Here is a 12,857-nt window from a genome sequence, read left to right on the forward strand (position 1 = left end):
AAAGTGTTCTAATTTTCTTTCACAATAAATTTGTAAGCTAATTGGATCGTTCTTTATCATTTTTTCTCGATTGTTCGAACTACAGTGATATGGCGTTCATCGGGATTTGGCATTAAAACTTGTTCAGATTATAGAATCTTCTAAAAATTGCGAATTAAAAAGTACTATACATATACAAGTACCAAACCATCCCTATAGTTCCTTGTAACCCCACCTATGCAGGGGTGAGTTGGTACAACCTTCCCTTATCTTACACTAACAATACAAAATTCCAAGTTTCTCGATACTCAAACCAACAAATTACACAACCCGAGAGTACCTAATTTATCCTCACCGAGCCTTCACAGCATCCCTTAAAGATTCTAATTCAAAAACTCGCCAAACCATCCCCGTGAGATCCGCCCATGCTCCTCAAAGGCCAAGTGATCCAGTTAAACGATAAAAGCTGGTAAAAAAGCGACTTATAAGAGAAACTCACGATATTATTGGCCGTAGTTTTGGGGTGTATTTGCAGGCCATCGTCGTCACCGATCTGCTCCCCGATCTGCTCGCGGCTGTTGGCGGGGCCCATGTCGGCGCCGCGGCGCCTACCCGGAAGTCACTGTCTTAAACCGGTCTAGACACCCACAGCCACCGATCCCGGTCGTCCAGCGTCCCCGGGGACGAGGAACTACGCGAGATCGCCGCGATGACACCACCTTCGGGGGGTCCGGTGCGCCCCGCTCCTCTACACACCCTCCATCGGCGTTTTATGATATCCTGGAAGTCGCAGCTGCTCGACGACAGCTCCTTCCGGGCGTTTCGCGACGTCCCTCAGTCCATTGGTGTTCCACCTCGACCACTGGTGATCCCGAACGATCCACCCCCGTAGTCCTGAGGACGCTTACGTCGAGCCGCGTTCAAACGTCGGTCATACGGTCCGTAGATTATTTGTTTCCACCCCCGAGATACGTTCGAAACTTAAATAGCCATCGATAAGGTGACGTTACGGTGTCACCTAACACGGACACTAATTTCTAAACGTTCGACAACCTCTCAACAACGACGACGACAGGGGTATTCCTTCGCTCGCACAGGGACGAGTCCAAACGAATTCGATCCCGATTCGCGCCTCGAACAGCTCGAACGAGGAACCGACGCGATTTTTATCGAAACCCCCCCTCGCGATTTACTCGGATGGCTTTCCACGGTACCGTTCGCGGAAAGTAGACGTGTACGAAAATCCTTGTCGAAGTAGAATTTTCTCGCAGACGATCCCGCCGCGGGTGGGTAGCGCCGCGGCGCCCCGGGATCAATAAAACGACCGCCCGGCCGTCGCCTTCCCTAGGTCCTGCCTGCCTGCCTGCCGTGATCTCCCGTTTGCGCGACGCCGGACGTCGCGACGCGTGCCCCCCTCCCCGCCGCTCGCCCCTCCTGCCCCCACTCGTTCCCGTTACGTACGGACGCCGACGACGAGCGCCACGGCGCCGGCGCGATCTCTCGTCGCGCACGCCCCCACGCGATCCGTACCCACGAGTCTGCGCAGGTCGATTATCGACGCGATAGCTCGCGTCGGTATTACCATGCGTCTATACTTTGCGGGAAGGGGGGACCTTTTGGCATTTGGAAGGACGCGAAGCTCGCTGATTGCCTTGTAAAGAATTCTTCGTGGATTCGTTGGGCAAATTTTTTGGACAGAGACACCATGGAATGTAGAATATTGAATTTAACGATGTCAGTTTGAGAAAAAGAGTCCTTTTTGGAAAACTGTTGCGTTTTTTGATTTTTTGAATGTTGGTTCATTACATTCATTTAATTCTTTCGTTGTGTTACTTTGCATTCGCTTAGATACCCCTATCATTCTTTGGCGTTCCCATTAGTACGAGGCCCACTGGTCCCCCCTGTAGCTCGGGTACCTCGGGATTGCCAAACCCGTACTGTTGCTACATTGTACAATTAAACGTAGCTACAGCCCCTGAGGGATGATGTAGGGTTTATTATAGTTTGTCGAAAAACTCAACGTTTAAGCGTATAACTTAAGGGTATCCTATGACAAAACATACACGTTTATGTGCAAGTAGTTCTTATACATACATATACATACATATACATACATATACATATATTTATGTATACTTATACATATATAGAAACTAACTACGGAAAATTTGTTCTCGGAACGGGTCGATTTCAATTGGGCCGCTCGAAATGGCCATCAAATGAAAGACACCATAGAAAGCTTGAAATTCAAAGCGATAACTCGTCAAATATTTTCCTATTCATTTTATTTTGCAAAAGCCACCCGAGCTCCAACCAGTCTAATCCGCGAGATAAAGATAAACATTTTTTTTCCATATCTTCTGTGCATACAAAACAATATGTATTTGCTCAGCGAACCGAAAGATTACGGCCTTATCGGTTTATCTTGGTCAAACGCCGTGTAAAGGCGATCAGGATTCTGGTTTGTTTGAATGCGAAATTAACTTCTTTCTTGATCGTACTAATTGCACCTGCATGGTCTTTCGTTTTTAAGAAATATCCTAATCGTATGTACGTTCTTCCTACCATGGTAATTAAGTCACGGTATATCTGATTATAACTTTTATCGCGTAACGAGACTAAACTTGATGTAATTGACACGTGTCGACACATCAATCGCGCGTATTGACAAGTAACTAATCGTTTGAAAACATTTCTTAGAAGGGTTTTATACAAAGTATCGGTATCAAACGTATCAAAACACGTCTCTGTACTTGGATTACCAAGCTGTTTGAATGTACGCTCTTCGATACAAGAAAATAAAAAGCTGGTTAATTCGTTGCTTGTAATTACTAACAAAACTATTCCGATACGCTATCGTAGCTAAACTTGTAGTCATTGATTATCAAAGAATATCCAGTGTACTCGTTTCCTACTCTCCCAGGTACGGTAACCCTGACTATAGCGTTTGCATTCGATTTTACTAGCTTCATCGTGCCTATAGAATCGGGTCAAACTTATAACCTTTCGCTGTACCCAATGAACGTTCGACACGAAAAGAAGACATTGTCTACATTCCACCAGGAATAAAAAGAATTGATCACCATTTTGGCATTTAACGTGGTGCATTCGCCTGGACCTGCAACCTGGCGCATATGCATCGATCTCCATGGGATCGATTCAACCCACCGGGTTAAGAAGTTGCAGGCGTTACGCTACCTTTTCAACGGTTCGCCAGCTGTAATCTCATGCGCTGGTAATTGCCGGTTTATCGAGACGGGAGATCGCTGGAAACTGCGAAGTACACGTTCGTAACGTTGCGCACGTGTAAATGTTTTCGCCGGGGTTGCGACTCGGAAACGAGTTACCGCAGCGTTGTTGTGGCGTTGCCGCAACCTTCGAACCCGAAGGCCACCGATGCACATTGAAATTTAGAGTAACGCGTCGAGCGTTTCTCTATCGATGCGTTTCTCGTGTCGATGTCGACTTTCCGTCGCAACGGTTCATCCAACGAACAAAGAAAACGTAACTACAAAATCAATGTTTAAGATAAATATAAATGTACACGTGTTGGACGCACGTGTTTTCTTCGAGTAGCATTGTACGAACTAAAGAATACACAATTTCATCGAACGTATAATGATTTCAGTTAAGCTTGAGTCAATTTAGACACGACTGTGCTTAAATACGCGAAAAATATCGATAAAAAATGTTTTAGCGTTGGTTCACGGCTAGCTGCACAATAACAGTACGCGTAATCGATTTGGCCCGTTCCACACGCTGTCCCACGCAATTGCTTTTATTTCATAGCTACATAAGGCAGATCGATATTCGACAGTTCTCGGACCTGTCACGAACATGTTCCAAGGATACACTGATGCTTGACATGGCCGCAATTACAGTCGGAACGTAACGTGTTGCTTCAGACGAAAACATCGTATAAAGTGTGTTTCTACGATTGTAAATAATCGGCGTCGTTTTGTTGAAAACGCAAATGAATCGATGACATTTGTGGAATCCCGTCGACGACGTTAAGCTTACGTAATAAGGGAGAGTTGTCGTACCTGTTCAATTTCTTTGTTATTCTAGCGGACACAATCTGACTGTAAATGTGTGAAATCGTCGACTAATGAAAAGTATAAGATGGAAAAAATTACTGACGATGAATTTCCATTTTAGTATAACCATTCTAAACGCGTGACCTTTACGAGCTTATATGTATACAAATGTGTCGATACACTTTTATACGAGTAGATTCATCCTAGAATATTTTACATAGAAAAATAAATAGATTCTGCCAACTCTCCCCTAGATTAAAATCTACACATAACTCTGATTGGCAATTGTTATTTAATTGGAGGTTACGAATTTCTTCGCGTCTCTCAAGTGTTTTACAATCTGCTTGGCGATGGCGCTCATCTCGTTTTTGTTCGATGTTGCAGTGTCCTCTATTTTGTTTATTGGTAGAGTAGAAAGCAGATCGTGGATGTATTTCGGATTGCTAATACCATATGTAATCGAGTGGAGAACCTGCAGGCAGAGCAATTGTATTTCATCCGGTAGCGAATTGTTTTTCAAATAGTAGCTCAATACGTCTCCTACTCGTGACTCGAACAGATGCTGCAAACCGGTTTCATTCATACTGACGTTATACAATGTCATGAGCATCAATCTGCAAACAAAAATCCGTCGCGATTAGAAACGAAAGAAAATCAATAACGCTGTCGAAGTGGAAGTTATTGGCCGCTCAAGGTCATTTAGTTATCATCCCCACCGTGTCTATTCTATCACTCTACTTTCTGTTCCCTGGTGCCTTCCTCCTTCCCCCTCGCCAACTTTAAGCTTTGGAACCAGATACATCAACAAATCCTTTCTGCAATCTAACCTCTTTAAGTCGAGATGCTATTCACTTTTCTTTGTAAGTTCTCGATGACTTAAAACATAAACAAAAGTGAACTCGAAGCTAGGTATACAGCTACTTGACGTCGACAACTCGAATTTATGTAAATTGACCTCTTCAACTCGAAACACGATCTAGACATCAATTGACTGTAATTTGATTCCGTTTCCTTTACATTGTATCGCCTTGTGCTACATGGCGTTGCCTTATGCTGCATCGATAAGGCCATCGATTTTCAAAAGTACAACGCGTTAGAATTAATCGATTAACACGTCGACTGCCACACTAATACTCTTAAAAATTTCTACTGCGATTAAATTTTATTTACTGACTATTGGAGACTACATAATCAAACATTTATTGTGATATTTATTTTTGTAACTTCATCGAAATTCAAATATTTCATATAAATTCATTTTCTTTGATATTTAACTTTCAAAATTAATTTGTTTATTTCTTCAGTAAACAGCACTGTCACTTATATATGGATGACACGGCGGTCAACGTGTTAAACAAATCATCGACAACGATTAAAAACGTTAGTCGAATACATTAAATGAATTCTTTGGTTTAGGCATATTTTCACATAGATAACGAATAACAAATAACGTTTTATCTAAATCTGAATCGTTATCTTCCTCCAAATACGCCCAATTCTGCTGGACAATGCAATCAAGTTATTTGATGAATTCTCGAAAGTACAATCTAATTAGTTTCCCAACTTTCAAGATACATCTTGAAATTCTCAATGTTTTCGACTCGACACTGCAGAATACCATAAATGTGATAAATTGCTGACGATTACTTTAATCATCCATCATATCTGATTTACGATTACGTAATTTAATCGCCAATCGTCGCGAGTGATTAACAGTTAATTCGATCGTCAATCGTCGCGAGGGATTAACCATTATTCGTTTTAATCGCGATCGTCAGGCATTACTTTAATTAAAATTCACCAAACGCTAACCTGCAGATAGAGGTTCTCTGTCTTTCAAACAGAGAAAGAAGCTGACGTTAAATCGAAGTTGCTTTGCGTGATTCACACTTTGCAGTCAGGAAATTTACCTTGAGCGTTTGAAATGTATTTTGTCCAGCGAAACGAAAGGTTCCAGTAAACATAACCACGTGACTGCGACAGAATTCTCATTGGCCCACTGTGACTAACAACCAAGGGTGTATCACAGGACGCTTAATGGGTATCAAACACGAAACTTGGCAAATAGTTAAAACCCAAATAACAGGGTCCTCATTAAAATATTATCGTAGAAAAACTTTTCTAATGAATTTGAATTTATTTTGGCCACTTCCGTCTCGTTGAACAAAGTATAATAAATGTGTAAAATAGTATGCAGCAAGCTCGCCTTTGCAAAGAAAGGGAACCCTGCGAAAGAGGCAGAGTGGGCATGAGCTTCACCATCTTCTCCACGAAGTCTCTGCCGTTAGGATCGGTAATTAAAAATTCACGCCCCTCTGGACTCGCAGATATATTCGACACGATGCCCAATAGCCCAATTATGAACTGGTATTCTACGTTACTGGTGGGGGGGAAAGCGTTCCGATAAGTATTTATAAATGCAACGAAACTTCCGTCCGTTATCGATAAAAATTCACCAATGTTGTGCTGAAACTGCAATGGAACAATTACAAAAGAAACAAAATCTTAACTACGCATAATATGATCTTAAAAAAATCATACACACCGAGGAAAGCCATACATCGACGATTTCGCGAAATCTGGAAGCACGCCAAGTCAGGTTTCCCAAAACTGCTCCCAAACTTGTGCAGTACGTGCTCTGATTTAGTATCTAAAAAAAGAAAAAAAGAAATGAATTTATTGATTAACCAACCAACGACAATGTAAATTTGAAAAAGTTAGCTAGTTATAAATTGTCAAATTACTTGTTCTCTTAGGTACTCTATCTCATCTTGGGCTTTTTTATTCCCCTCTATTTGTTGCTGCAATTGCGTACGCAATCTCTCGCATTCCTGTTCCAGGCCAGATATTTTCTTCCTCTCCTCTGCGCATAACGAAAGGAAAATTTATTTCTCAAAACTAAACGATTGCTACATTTTTTCAAAGTGAAATTAATTGACGAAACGCCATCTGGTAACCTGGATGGCGTACGTGCCTTCCTTGTTCGTTTCGTCGGTAAACGACTTCGGAAACGAACTGATAAGATGCTGCGTCTTCTGTTCGTTTTCCATGGTTAATTTTTCCAGATCGAACTCTAATCCAGAGTCGATCAGCGCTTGAGGGACATCTTTGATAAAGTTGTAAATATTGTTCTTCACGGTAGTCAAGGTGGTCTCCACGGAAATCTAAAAAAAGAATTTTAGCGCGTTAGCATTGCGCGGAAATGAATTTCCTTTTGGAGTTATTTCCGGTTGCATATTCATGACGTGATAACCACAGCGCGCGGAATTGATAATGTTAGTTTAATGTTAACACGTCGCGATAGATGTCATGCACTTACTAAAAATTGTTCCTCATCTTTCAAATTTGCTTGATCGGCGAGCGCGTTCGTGTCCATCTTTACTCGATTGAATTTTACATGTAAATAATTACTCTCTAGGATTATGGGATTGCAATGAAAATACTGGTGCGATGATGGCCCTTTCGAAACTTCACGTTGTATTGTGTTAACTATCGTTCACTTTTGGTGATTTTACGGAATTGTAGATCAAAGTGCTAGAATTTCAAAATCTCTAGATATGGAGGCTTCTCATAGCAAATAATTTATCGCATAAAACGTTGGAAACACGCACTCATGTACAATGAACATATATTTTGCAAAGTCATTTATCAAAAAGTCCATTTAATATTTTTATTTTATTTTATTTTAGAAGATAAAAGAAAATGAATTGAAATTGAAGTCACTTTTACCTTGTCAAACGTTGAATAAAAACTAATTCTCTGTCGTGTAAACGTGCCCAAATCGGGACCCAAATTGGCGGGAGAATATACCAGTGAGGGATCAAGACGTACGAGGGCCTGGAGCCCATTCCTTTGAGAATCTCTGACTTTTCTGAAATAAAATATTGTATTAATGAAATCGAACTAAGAATTATAATAGAAATTAGAAATATTAAAAATGTAGGGGCCTCAAAGTAAAGCTTCTTAAGCCTAATGACAAATTCATCCATACCACTATCTTTTTTCATAAAATGCAGCCCCCTGTTGTTATTATGCATTTGTCTCAAAAATGTTCTATTTTACAAGCGTAATGAATAGTTTTGAAAGTATCTATTACTCCAAATTTGATATTTATTCCAATTTATTTATATCGAATAATACAGATAAATTCAAACATCGTTTCCTTGTAAATGCATCGTAACGCGTCAATTATCTAGCGTGGGCTGCATTTTATGCATCTCCGAACACCGTGGCGTCTTCCATGTTATGATGCAAAAAAAAGCGTTAATTATAACCTCGCGATTAGAAGCTGTCTTATTTTTAAACCAGCCAGAATCTCATTACAAGATATTGCTACTGACTGTGTAAAACAACGGGTAAGTTGTACAAATATGTCGTTTAATAACACCATACGTTAGAGTTTAATTCATGATTCCTCTTATACATGACGGTATTGCAGTGAAAGAATTCCATACAATATTGAATCTATTCTTCGACGTGAATTTGATAACAGTGCTATATAACTCTTTTATGAATGAAACACATTTTGCATACACAGTGAAAAGTTCTTTGAATATTTGATGCATTTACCTGTTTTGTTACATAACTATATTTTAAAGGTTAGTATCAATTTGCAGGTATAATAAAAATGAAGTTTTCCGAAGGAGATGTTGTACTTGCTAAACATCCAGCCACAGCCGAGTATCACGTAGGAAAAATATTAAGCGTGAGGGGCGAACAATACAAAGTCCAGTTCGAAGCAGGCAATGAACATAGTGTTCATTCCAACGACATTAGGGTATTCTTTTTTACTGTTTTTAATGTTTAATTCTAAAGTATGCACTGCAGGTGCTTGATTTTGGAATAATTTAAAATTCTAGGTGAGCAGGCCATCTCGGAGCGTGACAAGATCTAGAAGTAAGGGCAGAATGAGTCCCTCTCGATATTCTCCCAGCAGAAAATCACCGAGTAGACGTTCACCTGGAAGACCTGCGTCATCTGTGAATAGAAAACTAAGGGGCAGACTTGCAAAAGTTACCATACCACGAGTAGAAATTAAGAATGGTAAATATACTGTTTATAAGTAATGGCATATTGTATTGAATTATACCATTAAGTAATGCAACTGTTACCATGTGTAGATGTACCCAATGATGAAAATATTGTTAGCAAAAAAAGTATAAATGACAATGACAGTCCTATGGAAACGCTCCCTCTACAGTTTCGATTAAACGAACTTGGAGTTACGCGTAGATCGATGAGATTGTACTCTGCTACACTGAAACCTGAACCAGACCATAAAACGATTACGTTGACGAGAAATATTAACAGAGCTGCCTCGCTTCCTTTGGAAAGGAAGAGTCAAGTGCTTGACTTTATTTATGACACGAAAGAAAGAGGTCACTCAGTGCAAAGAGATCAAGTAAGGTTTTCTCTATACAGTATTTATTATAAATTGAATTTGTAATTTGTGTTTATTAGTACTTTGTTTCAGACTCTGTTAAAACGACTGAATTACGAAGAAGATGTGAAATTAGATTCACAAGTAATAGAAAAGCGCGAAAAAGAAATAAAAATGATCCGCGAACCACAAGAATGGGGAGGATGGTTTGGCACTCTTATTCTTATATTCTTGACACCCATGCTTACGATATTACCACAACTGATGTGTACAACAGATCAGTGTAAATTTGAGTATCCTGATATACCCACAGATTTAAATTCTTACATAAATTTAAAAGCTTTTGTTACATACTTGGGATTCTTTTTATTCGTGACTATCGTTTCGATCACTCCAATCGGAAAAAAAGTTGATGGACCACAAAGTAGAATTGGAAGATTGCAATATCGCTTAAATGGTAATTCTCCATAGTTTTCAAATTTTTAGCTATTTCGAAGAACGTTTAAGCGAAATTGTAACTTATTCTTTTCCAGGATTTTTGTGTGCTCTTTTATCGTTAATTATATTTATCACTTGTATATATAAAGAATTCGAAGTCGGCGATTTTATTATAGAAAATTATATACAATTTTCGATCAGCGGTTGGATACTCGGTGTAGTCTTGTCATTATTGTTATTTATAAAGGGAAGTAAAGCGCCAGTAGCAAATCTCAATATATATGGATCTACAAACAGTGTGATCTACAATTTTTGGCAAGGAAGGGAAATAAATCCACGAATCGGTCCATTGGATATTAAAATGAACTTTTTCCGCACAGCCATGATAACTATGGTAATACCTTTTCCAAAAATGTTTGCACTTACAAAAGCATAAAGTATACCTCGTATGTCTACATTAAAATTTCAGATTATCATAAACTTGGCTATCGTCACGAAAGCAATCGAAGAAGCCGAAAATTATAGTATAGAACACCTCAACATGAGTGTCCTACTAGTTGCCTCCTTACAAATAATTTATTCAATGGACGCACTTTTCTTTGAGTCTACAATTTTGACGACTTTCGAAGTAATGTACGAGGGAACTGGTTATATGTTGTGTACGGGTTATATGCTATATCCATTTTTACCCACTCTTACGACTAAATACATGCTCTATCACAAGTAAGTGGGAAGGGATAAATAAAAATATCAGAAGAAACACCAACGAAACTAAATATTTCCTTTTTAGGGAACAATTCAACTATTGGCTTGCACTTCCTGCAATCGGTTTTATAATTGGTTATTTATTGTACAGGATTAGTAATTCACAGAAAAATGAATTCAGGAAGAACCCCTTGTCACAGTCATTGCCTCGTAAGTAATTAAACCATACTTTTAGACTAATACGTGTTTTGAAATACTTATTTAGATTATGTTACAGATCTAGACACTATTCCCACGATTCGTGGTAAGAAGCTTATAGTATCTGGATTGTGGGGTCACGTAAGGCATCCAAATTACTTGGGCGATATAATTATGTGGTGGTCGATTTCGTGTACAAGTTTGGCATGTGATATTCTGCCTTATTATTATGCAATTATGTGCACCGTATTGTTAGTACACAGAGCAATAAGGGACAATGAACGTTGTAAAATGCGTTACGGTTTAGCTTGGGAACAGTACATCTCACGTGTTAAGTACATGATTTTATATCGTATATTTTAGACCAATGTACACACAATATATGTAAGGTATTGTTAGATACCAAATTGTGTCGCAAAGTTGTACCTTTAAATCATCTGCAATGCTCATTACTTTATAGAACAATTTTAATATGTTTATGTATTAAATAATCAACGCGAGGGCCCAATAATTAAGGAGATCTGAAAACCAAAAAGAATGACAATGAAATTTAATATTAGTTTTAAGTATACAATTTATTCACTTTTTTTTTAATTTCTAAGATAATGAGAGAAATGCTATTTTAGAAAAAGATAAGAATTATCTATATACAAAATGTTCATATATTGGTAGGACCTACTCTAGCACTAGAAAACAAAAAATGTTCGTATGTTTATACGAATTTCTATTTTATTGTCTTCTAGTAGACATATTTCTATAAAAAAGACATTGAATAAAAATTGTTATACTTTTATACAGATATGTATAATCAACAATTGACAAATAAATAATTTTTCTAGCAATGCATAGTTGTAAAATTATACAAACAAACCAATAAATGAAGATGTATCAAACGAAATTGTCGCTGTTTTTACCTGCTTTATGTTTATTTAAATAACGAATCATTTATTATGGAAATTTATTAAAATGATGTCCAATTTCAGCAATCTGTTGCGTTTTTGGCGCGTAATATGACAGCATGACAATGCAGTAAGAGCAGTGTTGCAAGGTTTTGTTTCACAGCAATCTTTGACAATTTCATTAATATCAAAATGGTATCTTTTTTTGGTGAAGTAGTATTCCCAGTTTCCAGAGCATTTTGGGATGGGGAAGACGAAGGTGGACCAAGTGAACGTACAGGTAATCAATTGTAAGTTGTATGTTCATTTGACCTAACCTCTTCGCTGTAAACATTCAACAATTTTTGTTATCATCTCTAATATGTATCTTCAGAGAATTTTCTCTTCGATGGCTGAAAGAAAAACCAGCACGAATCGAAACGTTAATAGTGGTCGAAGGCAAAATGTTACTCGGTAATATTTGTTTACATTTGCCAGCGTCTATAATATCGATAGCGTTATAAATGTTTCTAACGAATTTATAGATTTCACGAGGGAATGTTTATGCCAAAATGCAGAAGAGGTGTGCCTTGTAGAAGATGAAAATAAAACGAAAGTGTGTATAATTTATCAGATTAACGACGAAGTATATCTGTGCATCGTATCTCCACAGTTGGACATCAAATTTTCTGGAAAACTTGTGGATAAGGCAAGTATATTTCGCTGAAGTATATTTATATAAAATATTACTGCTTTACATTAACATTACTGATCTTCTTAGATGTCTGAGATCTTGACGAATTCAAACTCTACAATTTGTGTAACGTGCCACCACGTGTCACAATTCAAGTGTAAGAACATACCTGCCACACCATCTTTTCTAAGAATGTTAGCTACAAAAAGTGGAGAGAATGTTTGTAGTTTAAAAGAGCCCCTATTAGAACAGCCTAACATTGTACATGGGGTGGCAGCAGGAGGTTGGTATCCAATAATGCACATGTTTCCAGATATAATTTTAATAATAAAGTTGTATATTTCTTTTCAGTTTTGTCATATGCAGAATTCATGGAGCTACCTGCAGTTTTATACGTTTTGTACATAGATAATTTTGTATTGGACTCGGTGTCCGCGGAACCTCTTTTAAAATTATTTACAGCAATGAATTGTACACTGCGTAATGTTTCATTTGGTGGAAAAAATTTTTTTAGTAAAGGAAATCTTTATATTTAAAACTGACCATCT

General features: G+C 38.3%; 4 protein-coding genes across 5 annotated transcripts in view; 2 read left to right on the forward strand and 2 right to left on the reverse strand.

Annotated features, from left to right (window-relative positions):
• Positions 1-1,342, reverse strand: part of LOC128879474 (monocarboxylate transporter 3) — a 26,325-nt gene extending 24,983 nt beyond the window's left edge. For both annotated transcript variants that reach the window (XM_054128638.1, XM_054128637.1), the window contains exon 1: positions 479-1,342. In XM_054128638.1, coding sequence (XP_053984613.1) covers positions 479-571 — 93 coding nt within the window. In that variant the 5' untranslated portion in view covers positions 572-1,342. The remainder of the gene's footprint in view (positions 1-478) is intronic.
• Positions 1,343-2,080: 738 nt separating this feature from the next.
• LOC128879449 (heat shock factor 2-binding protein-like) lies at positions 2,081-7,437 on the reverse strand. Its single transcript, XM_054128588.1, has 6 exons — positions 7,336-7,437; positions 6,987-7,180; positions 6,761-6,872; positions 6,562-6,666; positions 6,223-6,488; positions 2,081-4,630 (listed from the first exon to the last, which is right to left on the reverse strand). Exons 1-6 carry the CDS (start codon positions 7,390-7,392, stop codon positions 4,309-4,311), a joined length of 1,056 nt encoding a protein of 351 aa, XP_053984563.1. The 5' UTR covers positions 7,393-7,437; the 3' UTR covers positions 2,081-4,308.
• A 771-nt stretch (positions 7,438-8,208) lies between these two features.
• LOC128879583 (delta(14)-sterol reductase TM7SF2) lies at positions 8,209-11,579 on the forward strand. Its single transcript, XM_054128880.1, has 9 exons — positions 8,209-8,371; positions 8,633-8,793; positions 8,876-9,059; positions 9,137-9,417; positions 9,490-9,853; positions 9,930-10,228; positions 10,304-10,557; positions 10,625-10,749; positions 10,817-11,579. Exons 2-9 carry the CDS (start codon positions 8,644-8,646, stop codon positions 11,098-11,100), a joined length of 1,941 nt encoding a protein of 646 aa, XP_053984855.1. The 5' UTR covers positions 8,209-8,371; positions 8,633-8,643; the 3' UTR covers positions 11,101-11,579.
• A 155-nt stretch (positions 11,580-11,734) lies between these two features.
• On the forward strand, positions 11,735-12,852 carry LOC128879585 (proteasome assembly chaperone 1). Its single transcript, XM_054128883.1, has 5 exons — positions 11,735-11,926; positions 12,010-12,089; positions 12,161-12,324; positions 12,397-12,592; positions 12,661-12,852. The coding sequence occupies exons 1-5, from the start codon at positions 11,829-11,831 to the stop codon at positions 12,843-12,845; spliced, it is 723 nt and encodes a 240-aa protein (XP_053984858.1). The 5' UTR covers positions 11,735-11,828; the 3' UTR covers positions 12,846-12,852.
• Positions 12,853-12,857: the final 5 nt, after the last annotated feature.

This window comes from Hylaeus volcanicus, chromosome 7, assembly GCF_026283585.1.
Source record: "Hylaeus volcanicus isolate JK05 chromosome 7, UHH_iyHylVolc1.0_haploid, whole genome shotgun sequence".
Lineage (NCBI taxonomy): Eukaryota > Metazoa > Arthropoda > Insecta > Hymenoptera > Colletidae > Hylaeus > Hylaeus volcanicus.